This window comes from Barbatula barbatula (genome assembly GCF_947034865.1).
Source record: "Barbatula barbatula genome assembly, chromosome: 6".
In the NCBI taxonomy this organism is placed as follows: domain Eukaryota; kingdom Metazoa; phylum Chordata; class Actinopteri; order Cypriniformes; family Nemacheilidae; genus Barbatula; species Barbatula barbatula.
Window position 1 is genome coordinate 19,022,950 of NC_136765.1, and position 19,271 is coordinate 19,042,220.

A 19,271-nucleotide genomic window follows, 5' to 3' on the forward strand; every position below is an offset into this window, starting at 1 on the left:
ACAAAAACGCTACAAAATGTATTAATATATTAAAATCTTTTTAAATATTAAAATATGAAATACTTTTATGTTTCACAGAAAAAATTAACTCATACAGGTTTTAAACAACCTGAGGGTTGTTAAATAACATCATATATTTACGGGTGTGAACTATCCATTTATATGTTTGCTTTAAGCAGCTTGGATTCATTTTATTGGTGCAAGCAAATCATAACTTTGACCTGATTTTGAGAATCGTGAAGAGGAAAACCACATCATCAATTATTGACAGATAAAGGGTCAAGTGATGTACCAAATCTTACAATTATCAAGAACAGACCTCGTTGTGTAAAGTATGGACTTTGATATTTATGCATCTATTTGCTCCTGTATTAAGTACTGGTTCTATAAGCCTATCTTACCTCGGTCACGGGGAGTTCCAGTTGCACGATGTCTGCTGGCTTGGACACAGGAGCCTGAAGGGCCGTGTCCAGAAGGAGGATCCCATTCAAGTCCTTCCTGCAGCCAACTGCATAATCGTCCACAAACAGCACCTTATCCACTGCTGGGAAGTACTGACATCTCACCCGGCCCCCGGGTTTAGCTATCATATGCCCAGGAGAAAAACAATCATTAGTGCTCTGCAACAAATTTTTGTTGGGAATTAATCAATATTTAGATCTCTTTAAAACCATTTTGATATGTTAAAGGGATATTTCAGAGGCAAAACAAAATTTCCCCATGTTTTACTCTCCCTCAAAGCATCTTGACTGCATATGACTTTCTACTTGAAGAATAATGATGTCGAAGTTATAATGCCACGTATAATTTGTCTTCCAAACAGTAGAATGGGGGGCAATTTTTTTAGCTCCAAAAAGCATCCATCAATCAAAGAAGGTCTCGACATGGCTCAATGGTCTAACTCTAAACACAGTTCTTCTGAAGCTAATCAATGCGTTTGTTTAAGAAAAACATCCATCCATAATCACTAGCTTTATCCCTCGCCTGCGCATGTCATATTCAGTCAGGATGCTTTGAGGGTGAGTAAAACAGGGGAAATTTTGTTTTACATCTGAAATATCCCTTTAAACAGGCAGTTCAAACGGAAATGCAGATGAGAAACAAACAGACAACGCAATAAGCTCATAAAAATCCAATCATGTTTAAAATTAAGGCTGACCAACGTGTTTAAAACATCTGCAAGTTGACGTCATAAATGCATGCAAATAAATAGCTTGTGCTGGGCTAAGGCCGCATTTAAGCAAATCTGAAATAACTGTGAAAAAGGAGAAAAAGTGAGATATATCAGCAGCTTTGGGAATGTCAATGTTCTATTCTTTTTTACTCTGGAAGATAAACCAAGCACATCCTTTAACATGCATGACGGGTGAGGTGGTGTATGAAAAATAAGACTGAAATATGATGTCTGGACAGGTCAAAATGAAAATCAGCATGACAGCAGATCTTTTACTTGTTTTTTTTAAAGTGTAAAAAACAAGTTTATTAAGGGTTCACAGATATAAATAACATGTCTGTCTTATAATACCCGCATCTGCATTCGCAAGCAATTACTACCTGCATTTAGTCCATTTAAAATATTTTATATTCCCTAATGGTGTATGCACAAACTTAATTTACATTTTAAACAGCTGCCAAAAAAGTTCAGGGGAGAACATTCCAATTGAATCAATAATGCCTAAACAAGTGCGAATCAACTGTTCCGATGAGGCTTCTCTCTGTGCCAATATCTCCTGCTAAATTGCAATTCCAAACCGATATTATCCAAGATATCGGAGACCCCAAAAAACTTAACCATCACAATTTTTGTTTTGATTTGGGCTTAGAACACTCCCAACAAACGATTTAGCATATTCCATAAAGTATTAAATATAAATCAGGGAAACAGAGTAACATAAGCAATTGTTTACATGTTCTCATACTACACACTTGACAGGAGACCTTCAAAGAGTCCACGGGATGTCTGTCATTTGGGGCTAAAACTGAGGCTGTATTAAAATACAATAGATTATGACAAAGTACATTTATCATTTTTTGAGTTGCAGACGGTGTTAATAAAATATTAAATTGATAAATTGGAGACTCCCTATCCCGTTGGTATTACTGAACAGCACTGCTCCAGGCATAACTCTAATGTAACGTACTCATGAAGCCGTACAAGCACTTAAAACATGAAAAAATATAAAACGCAAAGTCACAGTGAGCAATTTTGTCAGCACCAAAGTTCAATATGTCCTGTTTAACAACAAAACGACACAACTCATCTTAAAACGAAACGAAACCCTAAACGACCGTGCTGTGTATTACGCTAAAGTCAGCTGTCATCTGTTGACCTAAACATGAGCGTTTTACTTATCTGTAGCAGGCTAGGCTAACGCTATGCTAACGTTAGCATATTTATCTAAACTAAACCTCTGTCAAATGAAACTGGACAAAAACAATAAATCGACTGTTCTTTAATATATTTCAAACACATCTTAATACGAAGTAATATTCACTGACTTGCATTTAAATGTTGCTTGTCACTGACGCCAAGTTATAAAAACACACACGGCCGCATTTACACAGTGTTAGCTCGTGTTTGCTAATGTTTGGATAAGCTTTAGTGCCGCTTTACTATTCAAATCAGAACCGCTTTTAGTTTGGTTCCCTTGGCTCATAAACACTTGATGTACTGGTTTTATTTATAATAAGCACTACATGCCTGTATGTATTATAACTGTGTATTCATAAACAAATTCGCTATTTGAAATGTTTGCAGTGATCAGACAGCCCAGAAGGCCCTAAACAGTGAGGCTCTGAGAGGGAGGTAACGATATCATATCAACAACAACACTTCGTAGTAGTCTTAAGAATCAGTGTTTGTTGAGTTATTTTATAATACACGTATGTGACCAAGAGTTAGGGACCATTCTCTAACAAATGTGTCTAAACCACTGATCCATCAAGAGGCCGGAGAGTGAAGGATCAATTCTTATACAATCCTGTCAGATAGATCCACACACTCCCTCTCAAGGGATCTTGGGACTTAGGGTTTATTCTTAAACACTCCTCCAACAGATGTCCAAATAGTGAGGTGTCATTCTTAAACACTTCGCCATCTGACTGTCCAGAAATTAAATATATAATCTACTACCAGTCTCATAATTGGGTGATGATTTTGACGCGGAGCTCTAACAGGAGTTTCTCTCACCTCCTCCATCACAGGCTGTAGGAGCAAGAGGTCTCCCACACTCCTCCTCTATGAGGAGGGCCAACTCTTCGATCACTTCTACGTTCTGGTTATCTGATATAGTCCGGGCCTTTTAAAATCTCTCAAAACCATTCGGCAGCAAAACTCACCGTGCAAAGCTGAGGCCTGTAAAATAGCCCCGGAGGTGCCGTCAATGACTTTGATGCTGCCCCGGCTGGTGACAGCCAGGATAACGTTAAGGGCCGGGTGGTAAGTCAGGCTCCGCAGGCCCTCCTCGTCGCAGCGAAGGCAGCCGTCCCTCAATACGACCCAGTCCGGCGAACCTGGCGAGGCCGCCGCCGCCGCCGCCATCTTCCTGCTATCTTCCCTTCCTGCCTACCCTCCTCTTTCAGTAGTTCCTCCGTGGACGCAACTCGACGAGAAAACGTTAAAGCTGAAATCTGAAGTTCCGCTGCGCTTCCACTGCGGACTGTAAACCTCCTCCCGATACCGCAGGAGCAGCGATTCACCATCAGCGGAAACCAGCGGCTGCTTCTGCTCACACTCAGTGGGGAAGCGGAACTGGCGTAGTTACCGTGTCACGGCCCGCCGAGCCTCTAGGAGCGCTGTTCCACTAGATACAGATAGACAAATGACTAACTCATCCTTATTTTTTCCCACCAAGCATAAAATAATTTTAACTATGGGAAATATGTTGTAACTAAAAAAAATCTTAAATTAAGCTACGTCATATTTGAGCATAATCAGGGTAGTCACCTCGTGCCTCGAATCAGTTTCCAGAGGCCCTGTGCTTTCCCTCTAAACAGTGTCCAGGTAGTTCGCATCTATCCTAGGCTCTTATTGGCTTTTATGTCTAATTCATACATGTTGTGTATGCTTTTTGGGTTTGTTTAGAATTCATACACTACTTTTTGTTCAGATTTTAACGTTTACAAAGACATCAAATATGCATTAACTTTAAAGGTTTTTACCAGGGAACTAGTATTGTGCACTGAATAAAAAGGGCACATTTTGATTTTGAATTGATTTCTGAGAAATGCATTGAAAAGAAATTCAACACCCAAACCCCTCAAATAACCTTAACGTTATAAAGGTAGTATATATAGATGTACAGACATGATTCTTTCATTTTATAGCGAAAACAGACCAATGTTTGTATGTACAATGCAAAATAATTAATTCTTATGTGCAATAAAAATGAATGCTTTGTTTTTTCAATAAACAAAATTATTCCTTAAAAATAAAATACGGAGCCATTTTCATTGCTGCATTATTTTGTCTAAAGCAATTTTGTTTAGTTGCTTCAAAACACACAACACTCCGGCTCTCCTATAACTTTGAATAAATGTTTGTTCAGGCATCAGCAACAAAACTTTGATCATGAATGTTGCATTATTAATTAATCACACAACTTGTTTTACTATTTCAACAGTAAACAACCTTAATTAGATTAATCACAATTTACAGGGTGCAAATACAGTGTAAATAGCTTTTAATTTGATTTATGAATCTTATAACAAGTTCCAGACTCAATTATATTATACGTAACATATTTTTACAATTTACACATCACCAGGTAGGAAGTCGTTTTAAATGGCATGTTCTACACATAAAAATGTCTTCCTTTTGGCTACATAAATAAAATAAACCACAGCCATATAAAACAAATCAAGGCACCCATTCTTTAAAGACATTTGAATGCCAGCTTTAGTGTATACATACTCTCTTTTTCTGTTTGGACTGTATAAATGACAACTTAAAACTGAGTTAATAAAGAATTCTGTGAATCGTAAAAAGTTTGCCGTTGGGTCACACTTTAACGAAATCCCAAATAACCTTCAACTAGTTCAACCATAAATGTTTGCAACTTTGGGTTTATCTACACATGAGTTATGTGCTGAATTACATGACTATCACGATTCTACTACTAAAATGTGTAAAAATCTCTTGTTTGCGACATGTTGTCCCGTTATGGCAGAGGGATCTGTGAAAACAGGGCTTCCACAGTAAAAGTTGCAGCTTTTTATTGTGTACAAAATTAATGGAAGCAGTTAAATAAACTAATGTCTGTACACCATTCCCACAGCATATAGGACATGAAACAGGGTAAAAGAACATAAAAAGAAAAAGCTAACTCCTCTTCGGTCTTCATAGGAAATCCCTGCTGTGTACCTCCTCACAGTCAAGGTCAATCACTTCATGTCCAAGCCCATGAGCCAATCAAAACCTGTGGTCAAATCAGACTCCAGTATACAGCGACAGGAAGTAGATGTACAAAAGGAAGATGGGATATATGAGGAGGGGTTTCTTTGTTTTGAATTCATCACCCACAAGTAAAGAGGCCGCACTGTACGCAGCCCAGAACACTCCAAAAAGCTAGAAAACAAAGAAACAACTTTGTTTTTATGGCAATACAATGTATTTTTATATCAATATTTTCAATTCCACGGTTAATGTTCTCACTTTAATGAGCGTTGAGACAACTTCAAAACCGCCAATGACCAGGAGAAGGGGAGCAATTACAATAAGTGGGAGCAAAGAGTATCCAATCACTCCAAGGACTTGCCCATAAGACACCTTTTTACAAACATAATAATATAAATTAATGAGGGAATTTCCTTTGACCCTATTAAACGCATGAATTGTCTGGCACACATCAGGTTATTTATACCTCTCCACCAAGCACTCTTGCAAGAAGGAAAATCGTCAGAGATCCAAATATCCAGATAGTAATAATCCAGGAAACAACCTAAATTGACAAATCAGAACACCTGTTATATACAGTGCTCAACATAAATGTGAAAACCCCCTTAGAAAAGTAACATTTTAAACAATATATCACTGAACACACAAAAAAACATGAGCAAGTTTAATATAACAACTATTTAACTTCATACATGAAAGTAAGGTTAATACTATAACTTAGATTTCACATTTTTCAGTTTTACTCCAATCAGGGTGATCCAAAATGAGTGCAACCCACAACAAAAACTACAACATCTAGTACTTTGTATGGACTCAAGGATTTTTAATGACAGCACCAAGTCTTCTAGGCATGGAATGAACAGGTTGGCGACATTTTGCTACATCTATCTTTTTCCATTTTTCAAGATTAACCTCTTTTAGAGACTGGATGCTGGGTGGAAAGTGATGCTCAACTTGTCTCTTCAGAATTCCCCATAGGTGTTCGACTGGGTTCAGACCAGGAGACATTCTTGGCCACTAGATCACTTTCACCCTGTTCTTTTTCAGAAATCGAACAGTGACCTTAGATTTGTGTTAAGGATCATTGTCATGTTGGAAAAGTGCACGACGACCAAGGGCCCAGAGTGGTGCAAGCATTTTCTCTTTCAGTATGGAGCATCTGTGAATTCATGATGCCACATTGAAATGCAGCTCCCCGACACCAGCAGCACTCATTCAGCCCCACATAAGGACACTGCCACCACCATCTTTCATTGTAGGCACCATGCATTATTCTCTGTATTCCTCACCTTTGCGACACCATAGTTTTGAAGCCATCAGTTCCAAAAACATTTATCTTGGTCTCATCACTCCAGAGTCCCAGGTGTCTTCATCTTTGTCAGCATGGGCCCTGTGAAACTCTAGGCGGGCTTATTTTGTGCCTTTCCTGGACGGCACCCATGCATGCCATTTCTACAGTGTACGCTGTATGTGTCCCGGGAAATAGTCACCGTAGTTTGGCTTTCTACTTAAGATAACTGCAGTGAACTTGCATGACGCTTTTCCTCAACCCTTCTCATCAGAAGACGCTCCTGTCGAGGTGTTAACTTCCGTGGACGACCTGGACGTCTCTGTGTGATGGTTGCAGTTCCATCATTTATTTTTATTGTTGTACCACTTTTGCTACAGTATTCTGACTGATAAGTAAAGCTTTGCTTATCTTCATGTAGCCTTCACCTTTCTGGAGACATTTCTCTTCTATGTGGTGCCATTGCTGACAGCATGAACTGGGAAGGGGTTTAATTAATACCCTTTTATAGTCAAGTGTCTGCTGGACACCTCTGTATTGAACAAATAGACTCACCTGTGGTTGAATTCTTGTTAAATTAGACATATGTAGTCTAAAATGTAGCTTTGCTCCACAGACTCTCAGTGGGGTGTTCTCATTTTTGCATCACCCTAATTTGAATAAAACTGAAAATGTTGTTCTCAAAGTAATATTATTAACCTTACTTTAATAAATTAAGTTAAACAGATGTTTTGTAAAACGTAGTCTTGTAAACATTTTGGAAATCGTTTTCGTGTTCATTGAACTATTGTTTAAAATGTTACTTTTCAAAGGGTGTGTACTCATTTACGTTGAGCACAGTACCTAAATATAAATCATCAAAATATTTGCTATTGTTTGGCTTAATTATGTCCAGGGTTTACTCACCCTGAACTGTCCGTAGATGGAGATCATAGAGAAGAGCAGAACAATAGCCAAGGGACCCCAGAAATCAGGGTTATCCCTCACTACCTGTCTGTTGAATCCCAGTGAGGGCATGGGCATCAGCACACATCTGATTTTGTAGTATATGTCCTTTATATCAATGTCCAACTCCTCCCTGCACAAACAGTGTTTGACACATCACAATGCTTAAATCTGAACTTAACCAGCCATAAAACAAACAACAACAATCATTGATTGTGAAAGCTACGGCGTCAGCAGCTATCAGAAGCCCTGAGGACCCCTTAAAACATACAGGAGTGGTTTAGCTTCCTCCGAGTCATCTTCTTCCACCTCCAGCAACCAGCCATAACCCCTCTTTTTCAGAAAAGTTGTGGCGTAGGGGTCCCTGGTCGAATCAGGGCCCATATTCAGGGTGATATCCGGGGCATCAATGGTGCCACTGAGTTCTAAACATAAAAGTTTTTTATTAATTAGGGATTAATAGGATTTTTGTTTGATTTATGAAGCGAACCAATGCTTCTCTATCGAGTCCACAAAACAACAACTACGTCATGATTCTTCGTGGGGTTACATTGCCACACCCCTTACTATGGTATGTACATATTAATGTATGTGTACATACAACATTGAAACATCATATGCCTACAAGGTAGATCAGATATGGTCTGAATGTATTTGGGCCTTTCGTACCTTCAGCGTCTGTCGATGAAACGAAGGTAAAATCTCCGTTGGTGGGAGAGAACTGCATGATTGACAGCGACCAAAGCTCAGACTTCAAACAGAATCACACACACCACCGCCGATCGGACACCTTCACACCATTGCCACGTTTAACGATTCCTACCGATCTGTTTTCGAACAGGGCTGCTGGCTCAAAACAGTCATGGAGGCGGAAGCAGGAAGTGCAGAAAAAAACAGACGACACGTCCAATCCTGGACAAGAGAGGAAGGGGGAGGCACGCGCTCTCCCCAGCGCCTGAAACTGGAACCGACAGACAGGCCGTGCAGGCTTTTAGCAGGATTATCCTTGTCCACAGTTTCATATTTTTAAACTGTTTGTAGACAAAAAATAACTGTCATCACGCCTATTAGTTTCTAAATATGAAAAACCATTTTTTTATTATAGTGCTCAAATATATAGGATCATTTTTTAACTGTGTAGTTTATTCGAATATTATATTTTTTATTTAATGATTAACTACTTAACTGTCGTTTATGTATTTTTTATTAATATTTGTTTGTTTTCATCGATTTTTATTTTAATAATTGTGCTTTTTCTTCACAGTTTCTCCGCACTGGCAAATTTAAATGCCGCTTTGCTCTGACAAAATATATATATATTAAAGAACAATAAATATAACAATAAATAAGAAAAAACATTTCAAAAATACTTATCATAAAAAGTAGTGTATGGTAAGAGGCGGGAAATTAACTTGAGAGAAAAATATCTCCATAAATGTTATCAGCTTATCCGTTTTTTTGTTGTTTATAAGCAACGGAGATTTTTTTTAAGTCTAAATTTCTAACAAGTACAAATTGCAATTGAGTAAAGAATTTCCAAACCTTTTTCAATGAATAGAATATTTACCATGTAAAATATAAAAATTCACCTCATAATCAAACATTTTACATTCATTAGTATATGAACATAAAATATCTCTTTCTGAGACCAACATTTTTTAGTTACATCACATCTAAATAAATTATCCAAATTTTCCTCCTGCAAGAGAAAACTAATAAATGAGCGAAAGTATGTATTTCCTGATGGCGCGGGATGTGGACGTACTTTCTCAGCCTCTTCAACAGTTCGGCTCTGTGATTGGCTGTTAATGTCAGTCTGACCAATAGCGTTCTTGGGCAGTGACGTCGATTTTGGCCGCTAAAGTCGAAGGTCTGGTAAACCAGTCATATACTAAAAAAAGGAAAGCTCTTGGTAAGTGATTATTAAACTTATAAATACTTTGAGTTATACGTGACATTATGCATTATTAATTGTTTGCTTTTGTAGAGTGGTTTTCACCCGTTGAAGTTGCAGAATTATTAGTGTTGGTGGTATTTGTTTTGCTTCGGAGGGATTTGGCGGTTAAATTAACACGAAAGCTGCGATAAAACATAACAACTGTCTTTACATATCAGTAAAATACGCAAAAAATGCGACATTTACTGTATATACATGTTTGTCTTTTGCAGTCGTCGTCTATCGATGAATTTAATGCTTTCTATGAAGATGTGTTTAAGAGGATCGTGTATGCATGCATGTGTGCATCTGTCCATAGGCTACTCCATAAATCCATGATGTCAGTGATCTCAGATGAATTAAGGGTTTTTATTTTCATTGAATAGGGAAACACAGACTGTACTCCTCCAACATAATCTGTCATCTTAGAAACATCTGTTCTTCCAGACAGACAATATGGGAATTCAAGGCCTGTTGCAATTTATCAAAGATGCTGGGGAGCCTATGAATGCGAAAAAGTATCAGGGGCAGACAGTAGCCGTGGACACATACTGCTGGCTCCATAAAGGAGCTTTTTCATGTGCTGAGAAACTTGCAAAAGGGGAACCTACAGATCAGTGAGTTGTCTCAATAATTTGCATGCATTGAATATAATTGCACACATTCTGTATGCAAATAATTATACATTATATGCTAGGTATCTATGCATTGAGTTAAAATTATGATCACTTTAACATTAAGTAGGACATTTTAGAGAAATAGAGCACTATTAAATAATAAAAATGAAACGATAGGAATTTTGATGACTAAATACATTTTTCTCAACAGTATTGCAGGCTGCTGTTCTTATTTGTGTATTCCTGTTTGTCCCACACAGATATGTGTCCTACTGTATGAAGTTTGTGGAAATGCTCCTTTCTTTTGGTGTTAAGCCCATCTTGGTGTTTGATGGGCGTAACCTGCCTTCTAAACAAGATGTGGAGAAAGCCAGACGAGAGTAAGAACAGAAATGTCTCTAAATACAAACTTTTTTCAGAGTAATACATTAAATTAGTAAATTGCAAAATATAATTATTTCATGTATGTTGTCACTTCTAGGCGTCGACAGACGAATCTGCAGAAAGGCAAACAGCTGCTGAGGGAGGGGAAGGTATCAGAGGCCAGAGACTGTTTTACACGCTGTGTTAATATCACTCCATCCATGGCACATGATGTTATCAAGGTAAACCTTACCAAACATTATTTGTTTTGGAGTCTGCTTTCCTGTAGCTTAGTGGTAAGAGCATGGTGCTAGCAATGCCGAGGTCGTGTGTTTGATCCCAGGGGTTTGCACATACTTAGAAACCCATGTATAGGATAATACAATGTAAGTCGCTTTGAATAAAAGCGTCTGCCAAATGCGTTTTGGTAACAGAGAAAGATATAATTATGTGGCAATATTCCACTTTTATCATAACTTTCGACATCTTCAGTTATTTGTGGTAACAGGATCAGACAGGTTTCTGGCATTTTCATCTTCTAGTATCTCATGTCTGTGATTTCCCTGTTTTTTTAGGCTGCCAGGGCACGTGGAGTGGACTGTATTGTTGCACCATATGAAGCTGATGCCCAGTTAGCTTTCCTGAACAAATCTGGTATCGCTCAGGCTGTGATCACAGAGGACTCTGACCTGCTTGCATTTGGCTGCAAAAAGGTACATATGCTTCTAAATCAGAACCAAAATATCAAATCAAAATGCAAAGATTGATTGGTGGCTTTGTACTGTATAGCTAACCACAAAGATTTAGACCACAATATTTGTAGCATCATGCTTTGTTTGACAAAACCTCAGAATCCTTGGGGTCATGCTGACCTTGAATGGCAGTACTTGTGTTTGTTGTTTTTTCATTCTTTGCTTGTCAAAGGTTAATAAATGTTTAATCTACGGTAAATATAGTAATTTAGAGTTGCATAATATTTTTTCACATGTTTTGTGCAGGTGATTTTAAAGATGGATAAACAGGGTAATGGTCTGGAGATCGACCAGTGTCATCTCGGCCGCTGCAAGTCGCTAGGCAACATCTTCACAGAGGAGAAGTTTCGTTACATGTGCATCCTTTCTGGCTGTGATTACTTGCCCTCCCTGTATGGCATTGGACTGGGAAAAGCATGTAAACTGCTCAGGATAGCCAATAATCCAGATATTTTGAAGGTAGGAATATTTGACTAAATTGGAAAACAGTTGTACACATATACCCACACAACATTAAGCAAATCATAAGGCAACCAGCTAAAAAACTTGTGATTGGTTGGTACTGTACAAACACACACACAACTTCTGGTGGTGATGATGTGATTGAAACTGCAGGTTTTATCAAGTTTATCCCGCAACGTTCCCATGGGGCACAGAGCTGTGTGTTTATACTCAGATACTTCCTTATAATTTCTGCCTGATTTTGTACCCAATGCACAAATGCAGTTTCTTGTCCCATCTGTGTATATGCAAATCTTTCAGTGATGTACTTATATATCTATAAGGGATAGAGATTTCTAGATGGAATTAAGTTTATAGATTACTTTAAATTAACTTTTTTTGTAATATGAAACCGTGTAGAGAAGATAAATCAAGTGTTTGTGCATGTTTAAGGTCTCACTCAATGCTAAACATACAGGTGATAAAGAAGATGGGTCAGTACTTGAAGATGGACATCACTGTGCCTGATGAGTACATTGAGGGTTTCACCAAAGCCAACAACACATTTCTGTACCAGCTCGTCTTTGACCCGTTGAAGAGGAAGGTGGTTCCGTTGAACCCTTACCCAGATCACATCGATCCCACCTCCCTTAGCTATGCAGGAACGTATCCTTTTTCATCATAAACCAAACTAACAGGATGCTCCTACCTTACAGATTTAGTTCATTAATGTTTACCATGCATAACCTTGTCAATACAAAAATAGTATTTTTCCCTCATCTTTTAAGGTTGTTACAAAGCTTTATATTTTATTTTTAACTTAAAGGATTCAAGCTGCAAACTAACTTAACCAATTTAATGCAGTAATGTAGGAGATGAGAAAGGATTGGAAATGGCTCTTGGAAATATGGACATTAACACGATGCAAAGGATAGACAACTTCAACCCTGATTCACCCAAGGCTTTGGTAACCCGAACATCTTTAATCTGTATTTCCATTAAGTCTATTTCAAAGCATAATACATGGGATTTACCCCTACTCTCTTACCTCAAGCCCACTAAAGCTGCCCGCAGTAGTGGTTGGAACAGCAGACGTGACAACTGTGCCCCGTTGCAGAAGAGCATTTGGAACAAGAACTATGAACCAGGCGGCACCAAGCCACAGAGTCCCACCAGTCACAAAAGACCCCCACCTACTCGGGGCAAAGAGAAGATTGTCAGCTTGCAGAGTCTGAAACTGCCCCATAGGGAGTCACGGGTGAAAAGAGCCCGTGAAGGTAGGCAGTCCTGAACACCCTAATTAATGCACAACATTTTACCTATTTTCAAAAGAGTCAAGAAGGACTATTTTTAGATATTTGAAAAACATTAAGGCTGTGTTCACACATGCCATGTTTAGTATGATTAAAATTAACTGGTGCGATTGCTCTGTTAGTGCGGTTTATTTGTTAAGTGTGAACGCTGCCCCCCGAAGCCTGGTGCGCACCAAACAAGTGGTACGAGACCACTGAAAAGATGGGTTTATGTCCACTTTCAAACGAACTCTGGCATGTTTCGATTGAAAAATTAACGCAACACGGACCAAAGTCATCGAACCGAACCAAAACTGGGAGTGATAACAAGATAAGACCCAAAAATCAAGTGATTTGGTAATATTAAAGGAATGTTAATTAAATTGTGCTTGCGCGTGTAACGGAGGAATTCCTGGTGGCGTTTTGACTCCTTTAAACACTTCATAAGGTCTACGTGAGTTATCGGCTTGCTAAAAATACCCTCATATGCACAGGCATACCCTGAGCATAGTATAACCCAGCACCATAGTATAGTATAACCATGTTTTCGGCACATGTTAGCATGTACTCCACTGAATTACTAATAAAGTAAAAAAAATCATCATCTCTAAACAATGCAGGCAGTGTGACATTGTGAGTTAATTTTTATGTTTTCCATAAGACTCTAGTTTCTCTGTGGACGACCTGTTAGGGCAGTACTCAGCTGATGTAAAGAGGCACCGTCCTGAAACTCCACCTACTAGTGACTTCAAGGAGAAGGAAAGTGTCAACACAGCTGGACTGCACAGGCCACGAAACCGCTTTGCAACGCTGTTGCAGTGGAGGAACCAATCAGAGGAAGGCACTGGAGAACAGGGCACACGTAGCAGGTACAAGAACATCATGGGGAAAATACTAATAACACACAGATATTCCATTTGTCTATTGCTCATCTACAGATCATTCCCCAGCCCCCAAAATCCCAGTTTAAACCCAACTCGCTTATCTGTTCATCTCCATCAGGTTCTTCTGTCGTGCTGAATCAACTGTCGCAGGGTCACAAGAAGCCTCAATACAACAAGATTCACCTCATCCTGCAGAGTCTACAGAGAACTCACAATCTGATGACAGACTGTCCTTGTGTGAGGAGCCTGAGACGGAGGAACAACCGGCCAGAGATGATCAAGTCAAAGATGAGCTATCCAGCCCCTCGCACTCTGACAGACCTGCCAGCCTGGGTCTGGGGGCCTTTAGCTGGTCAGGATTAACAGGAGAACTCAATAAAGCTACTTCACATCCACCCTCGATTGCCATAGATAGACTTGGCTCAAAGTCTACACCTTCAGGGTTGTCCACCCTACAGCAGTTCAAACGAAAGAACAGCAGCTTCTCCTGGAAAGGATCTGGGAAGCGTTCTCTTTCATCTTCTCCTGTAGAGGGCACTAAAGATTCAGAGACGTCCCCTGATTCGCCTCCGTCTCAGGACAGTGCATATTTCTCTCAGTCCAGCATCGACACCAATGATAAGGTGTGAAAATATGCCTAATGTTAATTTTTATTAATTCATTTTCTGTGTTAATCACTCCTTATTCATTATGATGAATATTGGGAATTATTCTTATAAAGGAATAGTTCAGCCAAATTCTGTTATCACTTATTTACCCTCCTGTGGTTCAAAACCTACAGGACCTTCTTTCATCTGTGGAACACAAAAGAAGATATTTTAAGAAATGTCTCAGTGGTTTTGTGTCCATGCAATGGAAGTCAATAGGGGGCAATGTTGTTTGGTTGCCAACATTCTTCAAAATATCGCCTTTTGTGTTCTGCAGAAGAGAGAGTCATACAGGTTCAGAATGAGATGAGAATGAGTAAATGATGAATCGCTTTTCATTTTTGGGTGAACTGTCCCTTTTAAATTCTGTGGCTTTTTGAAAATCGTATACTTGTACTTTTCTGACTGATCAAAAATATATAATGGGTGAAAAAAAACAGACTTCCACTGAAGGAAGCAGTATATCTAGAGACAAAAATATCATATAAACTATGCTTATTGAGGAGGCGTTTTCTTTTGACATGGGCTAGTAAGCAAGGACCTAAAACCCCCACAACATAGCATCACACCCACATTGAGTTCTGCACCTCTTGCTTCTCACAGTCACCTCTTTTCCTTTGTTTTCATTTTTGTTTATTTTATTTTCTTTGAAGGAAAAGGAGAGAGATTCAGATTGCTCCAACAGCCCAAGCAGTTCTCCCACAGATAAGTCAAAACCTCCCCTGAACAGAACAAAGGCAAGTCCATCTCGTTATGATCGTCTCAAAATACCCAAAACCACTACACCGTGACTTTCCATTTCATGACACCTTGCACGTAGAGGGGAAAAGCTGACTTGCCATTTCGATCTGCTTTATTTATATACATATTTATAAAAGTTCTCTTCTCACCCCTCCACCCTCAGTCTGACCTTCTTCCCCTGTTCTGTAGGTTTCAGGCTTGTCCCGGAAACAGCCTTGTGGGCAGGGTAAAGGCGGTAAAATTGAGACATCTGCCCCTGCAAGGCCCAGCGGTCTGAGAAAGAAACCAAGCGGGAAGAAAAACACAGTCAACAACGAGAACAGCCCAGGCTTGCAAGCCACCATCAGCGGCCTCTGGGGGGCATTCAGTTACAAAAAGTAAGTCTTTGTGTTCAGCACTCGCTTTTGTAAATAAGTGATTCAACCCTGAAGGTGATAAACCCCACACAGTGTCTATACAAACTACTATTGTTTGGTTGGCAGTACCGTGTGTGGCCAGCGGGGGCAGTGTTTTAACACTATTAAATAAAGATTCAAATAGCTTTGGCATGGTAACATTTACAATGTCAGTGCATAGGAACATAAAATATACATTGACAAAGAGAGTGGACAAATAGGAGCGGTGTGGTTGCTTGGTTATCTGCACAAGAGAGGCGTAACTAATTGTTTAGGTAAAGGGAGAGAGATTGTTGTAATTTAGAGAAGGGTGGTGTCTCATTATGCATTGGGCGAAAGCCAAAGAGCTGAATAATAAGAGTCTGAGTCAATGCAGCGTGACACGTGAGGGGTCTAATCAACATGTGATTTAAACATGTTAAAGGCTGAAGTGAAACCAGGGAAATATGCTGGCAAGTTTCGTTCTCCTTGTCATTGTGTAATGCTATCTAAAGTGGAAGTGTTTCGATTTGAAGGTACTATAGTACACCCCAAAATGAATATTTTGTCACTCATTCTCACTCATGCTGTTTCTAACCTGTATGGCTTACTTTTTTGGGTGGAGCACAAAGTTGACGCAGCTCCTTTGAAAAAGACTGAAAGCATACGGTGATCAGTTTCTAAAAAAGGAAAAGAGACCACAGATTATGTACTTTCAGTGATAGTTCACCTGAAATTTAGCTTGAAACATTTACTGTTAGCAAAAGGTGTGTACCCAAACAAGATTTGACCCCATTGATTTTGACCTGGTGGACACAAAACCACTGAGACATTTCTCCAAATATCTTCTTTTGTGTTCAACAGAAGAAAGAATCATACAGGTTTTGACCAAAAGAAGGAAAATAAATGATGATAGAATTGTATTTTTTTGATTGGGTGCACCAAATGTTTGGCGGGCCGAATAAGTGAAATGGCAGATTAAAATACCGAATGACGTGTGATATGATCAAGCAGCACAGAGACAGAGACTAATTCGGCAGTTTGTGGAGCATTTTAAGGTGTCAGAGAAAGACAAGGAACTCGTCACGCCGGAGTAAATTTCTAAATGAAAGCCTCTTTACCGGTTGGTAACTTGTGTACTTCAGACTGGAGTGGGCGGTCTGACAGAAGCCCCGCTGCTCGCGCCTTTGACATCATACAGTGGTCGCGTGCACACAATTCCATGTACTAAACAACTTGTAAAAGTAACCCATATTCTTTGTGATGGCAATATGTTTTTATATGGATATATGAAATGAAATGTATGTGCATGTGTTTTTAAGGGACAATCCAAAAACAAGCACATCCAGGAAAGGAGAGCCGATGTCACCAGTCAGAGAGAATGTGATGACGGAACCAGCTGAAACAGATAAAGTGATTTTTAGCATCAGTGAATGATGCCTTACTTTTTAACCATTCATACTCCGTTAAGAGTAACACAAGCTTTGAAAGCCTCTCAAACATACTGTGTATGTTCGTGTATTTGTACAATAATCAATAAAAATGTTTTAGTATTAAACATTCTCTTGTGTTTTTGTCAATAATTTCCCCCAAACTTAACTTGATGCACAGTTGGGATTTTGAGCTTAAAAAAAAACATACTTTCGGAAAACAATTTTATGGTATGTGATTGTTCAGTCAACCAGCTCATAATGAAGTTTTAGATATTGGAATTAGAGTTTAGCTGAATTCCAAGTGAATGAGCAGTGTAGTGTCTGGGTTGAGCAGTATTAAGCTATGCCAGGCATGCGGTGTACAGGTGACAGAATGCCTCTGGAGCTATGCTAAACCTCTCTTTGGATTGGTCTTCTCAATTACACTCCTTGTTGTCGGTTTAGCTTCACAAAAATGCATGTGGTCATTTTGAGAAACATGCATTGTTGATTTTTATCTGAAAAAGGTTGGCGCTGATTTCCTTGAATGTGATGAGCACTTTGTCACGTTCCTCGGATACTTTCTGTGCAACAAATTCACTTTTGTGAATTTGTGAATTCATATTGTGTACCCATGTAAAATGCCATCAGCAGTATAATAAAAATATGACATCACCTCATGAGATGGGTAGACTTTCTTTGCAACAGTTTTCTCGTAAGAAAAGAGCCTATGTCGGAGCCAATAGCCTAGCGGTAATGTGCTCCGACATATAGCGCTGTTGCGCTCCGGGTGACCCGAGTTCGAGTTCCGGCTCAAGGTCCTTTCCCAAACCCAATCCCTCTCTCGCCCACTTCACTTCCTGTTCTCGCTAAACAACAGCTGTCTAAATAAAAGAAAAAAACGCCCCCAAAAAAATAAAATAAAAGAGCCTATGCAAACAGTCACAATAAGCAGATGCTCTCATACAAAGAAGCTATTACTACAATTCCATTGCATAAACATATAATTAAGCGTCTTGCTTCTACCAAGCCACCATTGATAAACCCATTTATAAGATGTACAGCTGTATGTCTGCATTTCAAGTGTCTTGGCCTTGTGCAATTGCTCTAAGTTACGAATACCTGTATGAGAATGTGGAGTTGTGGCATTCCTGCAGTCACCCTGTTCAATCTCTGCCACACCTTTGTTTTCAGGGGTACAATACAGCGACACATGATTAGATGGCCAGGCATGTTACAGGAACCATTGAAACCCAGTGGAATGTTGGACATGTGTTCAGAACCATATAGACATTAAGCCCTGATTTCCTTTTTGCATGTATAAATCATACATGGTAAGAAAAAGGTTTAAACGCTGTTACTGGGATGGTCTTGAAATGAACCGATAATTGGGCTAAAGTCTTATAATCTAATTCTTAGATATTTTAATCTTGGCCAGTAGTAATAATCAGTATTAAATATATTGATGTTATATTTTGACAGAATGTTACAAAATCACAAAAAACTATTTCAGACGGGTGTTCACAGGCACGGTTACATTCGGTACAGATATGTATACATTTGTAATCCTTTATATTATTGTGCCGTGAGTCATATGTCAGTCATGTGTATCAGTTTAGAGCGTTTGGATTATATCCAAAGATTTTAATTACAAGGAATACTGTAGACAAGGTTGTTGCAAAGCAATATAGTTGTATAGTAAAATTGTATACAGTATGTTCAGATTTCCAACGTCTCTTATAATACACATCTTCAACAAAAATCATAAAATAATAAAAAATGACTAGTCAGAAAAATATTTTCAGTTGGAGAGGTCTGTTCTTTTGCACTGGATAAATGTTTATTCATCATTGTAGATTTATTTTATTGATTGATTTATGTATTCGCACACTCACAGCTGTTTGCTTTAATAATTGTGTTTTTTTAAACAATAGTAGTTTGTTATAACCTGATCAACAGCATTTGAATTATTCAGAAGTCCTTCAGTGGCAATTTGTGCAATGTGAAAAATGTGTTTTTCACATTTCAAATACATTACAGTTGTTTCTGTAGTTAAGTTACAAATGCAAAGACAACTATGAGAGCATTCAACGCAAAGATTTTAAGAATTTACCAAACTTGGTAAAGTTCATTCACCTGATTCTCTGTGCAGCGAGTGAAGCAACATTCTCTGCACCACTATGA

At 38.8% G+C, this 19,271-nt stretch overlaps 3 protein-coding genes across 7 annotated transcripts in view; 1 reads left to right on the forward strand and 2 right to left on the reverse strand.

Moving 5' to 3' along the window:
- birc6 (baculoviral IAP repeat containing 6) overlaps positions 1–3,787 on the reverse strand; it is a 71,772-nt gene extending 67,985 nt beyond the window's left edge. For all 4 annotated transcript variants that reach the window (XM_079458394.1, XM_079458393.1, XM_079458392.1 and 1 more), the window contains exons 1-2: positions 3,340–3,787; positions 402–583 (exon numbers count right to left, since the gene is read on the reverse strand). In XM_079458394.1, coding sequence (XP_079314520.1) covers positions 402–583; positions 3,340–3,541 — 384 coding nt within the window. In that variant the 5' untranslated portion in view covers positions 3,542–3,787. The remainder of the gene's footprint in view (positions 1–401; positions 584–3,339) is intronic.
- Positions 3,788–5,199: 1,412 nt separating this feature from the next.
- Positions 5,200–8,602, reverse strand: yipf4 (Yip1 domain family, member 4). The gene is made up of 6 exons (XM_079459328.1): positions 8,298–8,602; positions 7,900–8,053; positions 7,590–7,761; positions 5,862–5,939; positions 5,654–5,767; positions 5,200–5,566 (listed from the first exon to the last, which is right to left on the reverse strand). Exons 1-6 carry the CDS (start codon positions 8,353–8,355, stop codon positions 5,429–5,431), a joined length of 714 nt encoding a protein of 237 aa, XP_079315454.1. The 5' UTR covers positions 8,356–8,602; the 3' UTR covers positions 5,200–5,428.
- A 768-nt stretch (positions 8,603–9,370) lies between these two features.
- exo1 (exonuclease 1) lies at positions 9,371–17,238 on the forward strand. 2 transcript variants are annotated; one of them, XM_079458540.1, is made up of 14 exons: positions 9,371–9,540; positions 10,012–10,181; positions 10,442–10,561; positions 10,663–10,786; positions 11,120–11,257; positions 11,543–11,755; positions 12,216–12,403; positions 12,602–12,704; positions 12,792–13,014; positions 13,691–13,898; positions 14,032–14,536; positions 15,214–15,297; positions 15,491–15,678; positions 16,998–17,238. In XM_079458540.1, exons 2-14 carry the CDS (start codon positions 10,021–10,023, stop codon positions 17,110–17,112), a joined length of 2,370 nt encoding a protein of 789 aa, XP_079314666.1. In that variant the 5' UTR covers positions 9,371–9,540; positions 10,012–10,020; the 3' UTR covers positions 17,113–17,238. The 2 variants fall into 2 exon arrangements, with proteins under 2 accessions (XP_079314666.1, XP_079314667.1); XM_079458541.1 differs by having other exon boundaries at positions 9,420–9,540; positions 9,951–10,181.
- The last annotated feature ends 2,033 nt before the right edge of the window (positions 17,239–19,271 follow it).

Excerpts from the sequence above, each read along its gene's own strand:
- yipf4 (XM_079459328.1), bottom strand. The coding sequence starts at position 8,355 with ATGCAGTTCTCTCCCACCAACGGAGATTTTACCTTCGTTTCATCGACA. Across the intron at positions 5,940-7,589 it reads CCATCTACGGACAGTTCAGG|GTTGTTTCCTGGATTATTAC; the intron begins GTGAGTAAACCC and ends TTGTCAATTTAG. Across the intron at positions 5,567-5,653 it reads TTGTCTCAACGCTCATTAAA|CTTTTTGGAGTGTTCTGGGC; the intron begins GTGAGAACATTA and ends TTTGTTTTCTAG.
- exo1 (XM_079458540.1), top strand. The coding sequence starts at position 10,021 with ATGGGAATTCAAGGCCTGTTGCAATTTATCAAAGATGCTGGGGAGCCT. Across the intron at positions 10,562-10,662 it reads GTGGAGAAAGCCAGACGAGA|GCGTCGACAGACGAATCTGC; the intron begins GTAAGAACAGAA and ends TGTCACTTCTAG. Across the intron at positions 12,404-12,601 it reads TCCCTTAGCTATGCAGGAAC|TAATGTAGGAGATGAGAAAG; the intron begins GTATCCTTTTTC and ends AATTTAATGCAG.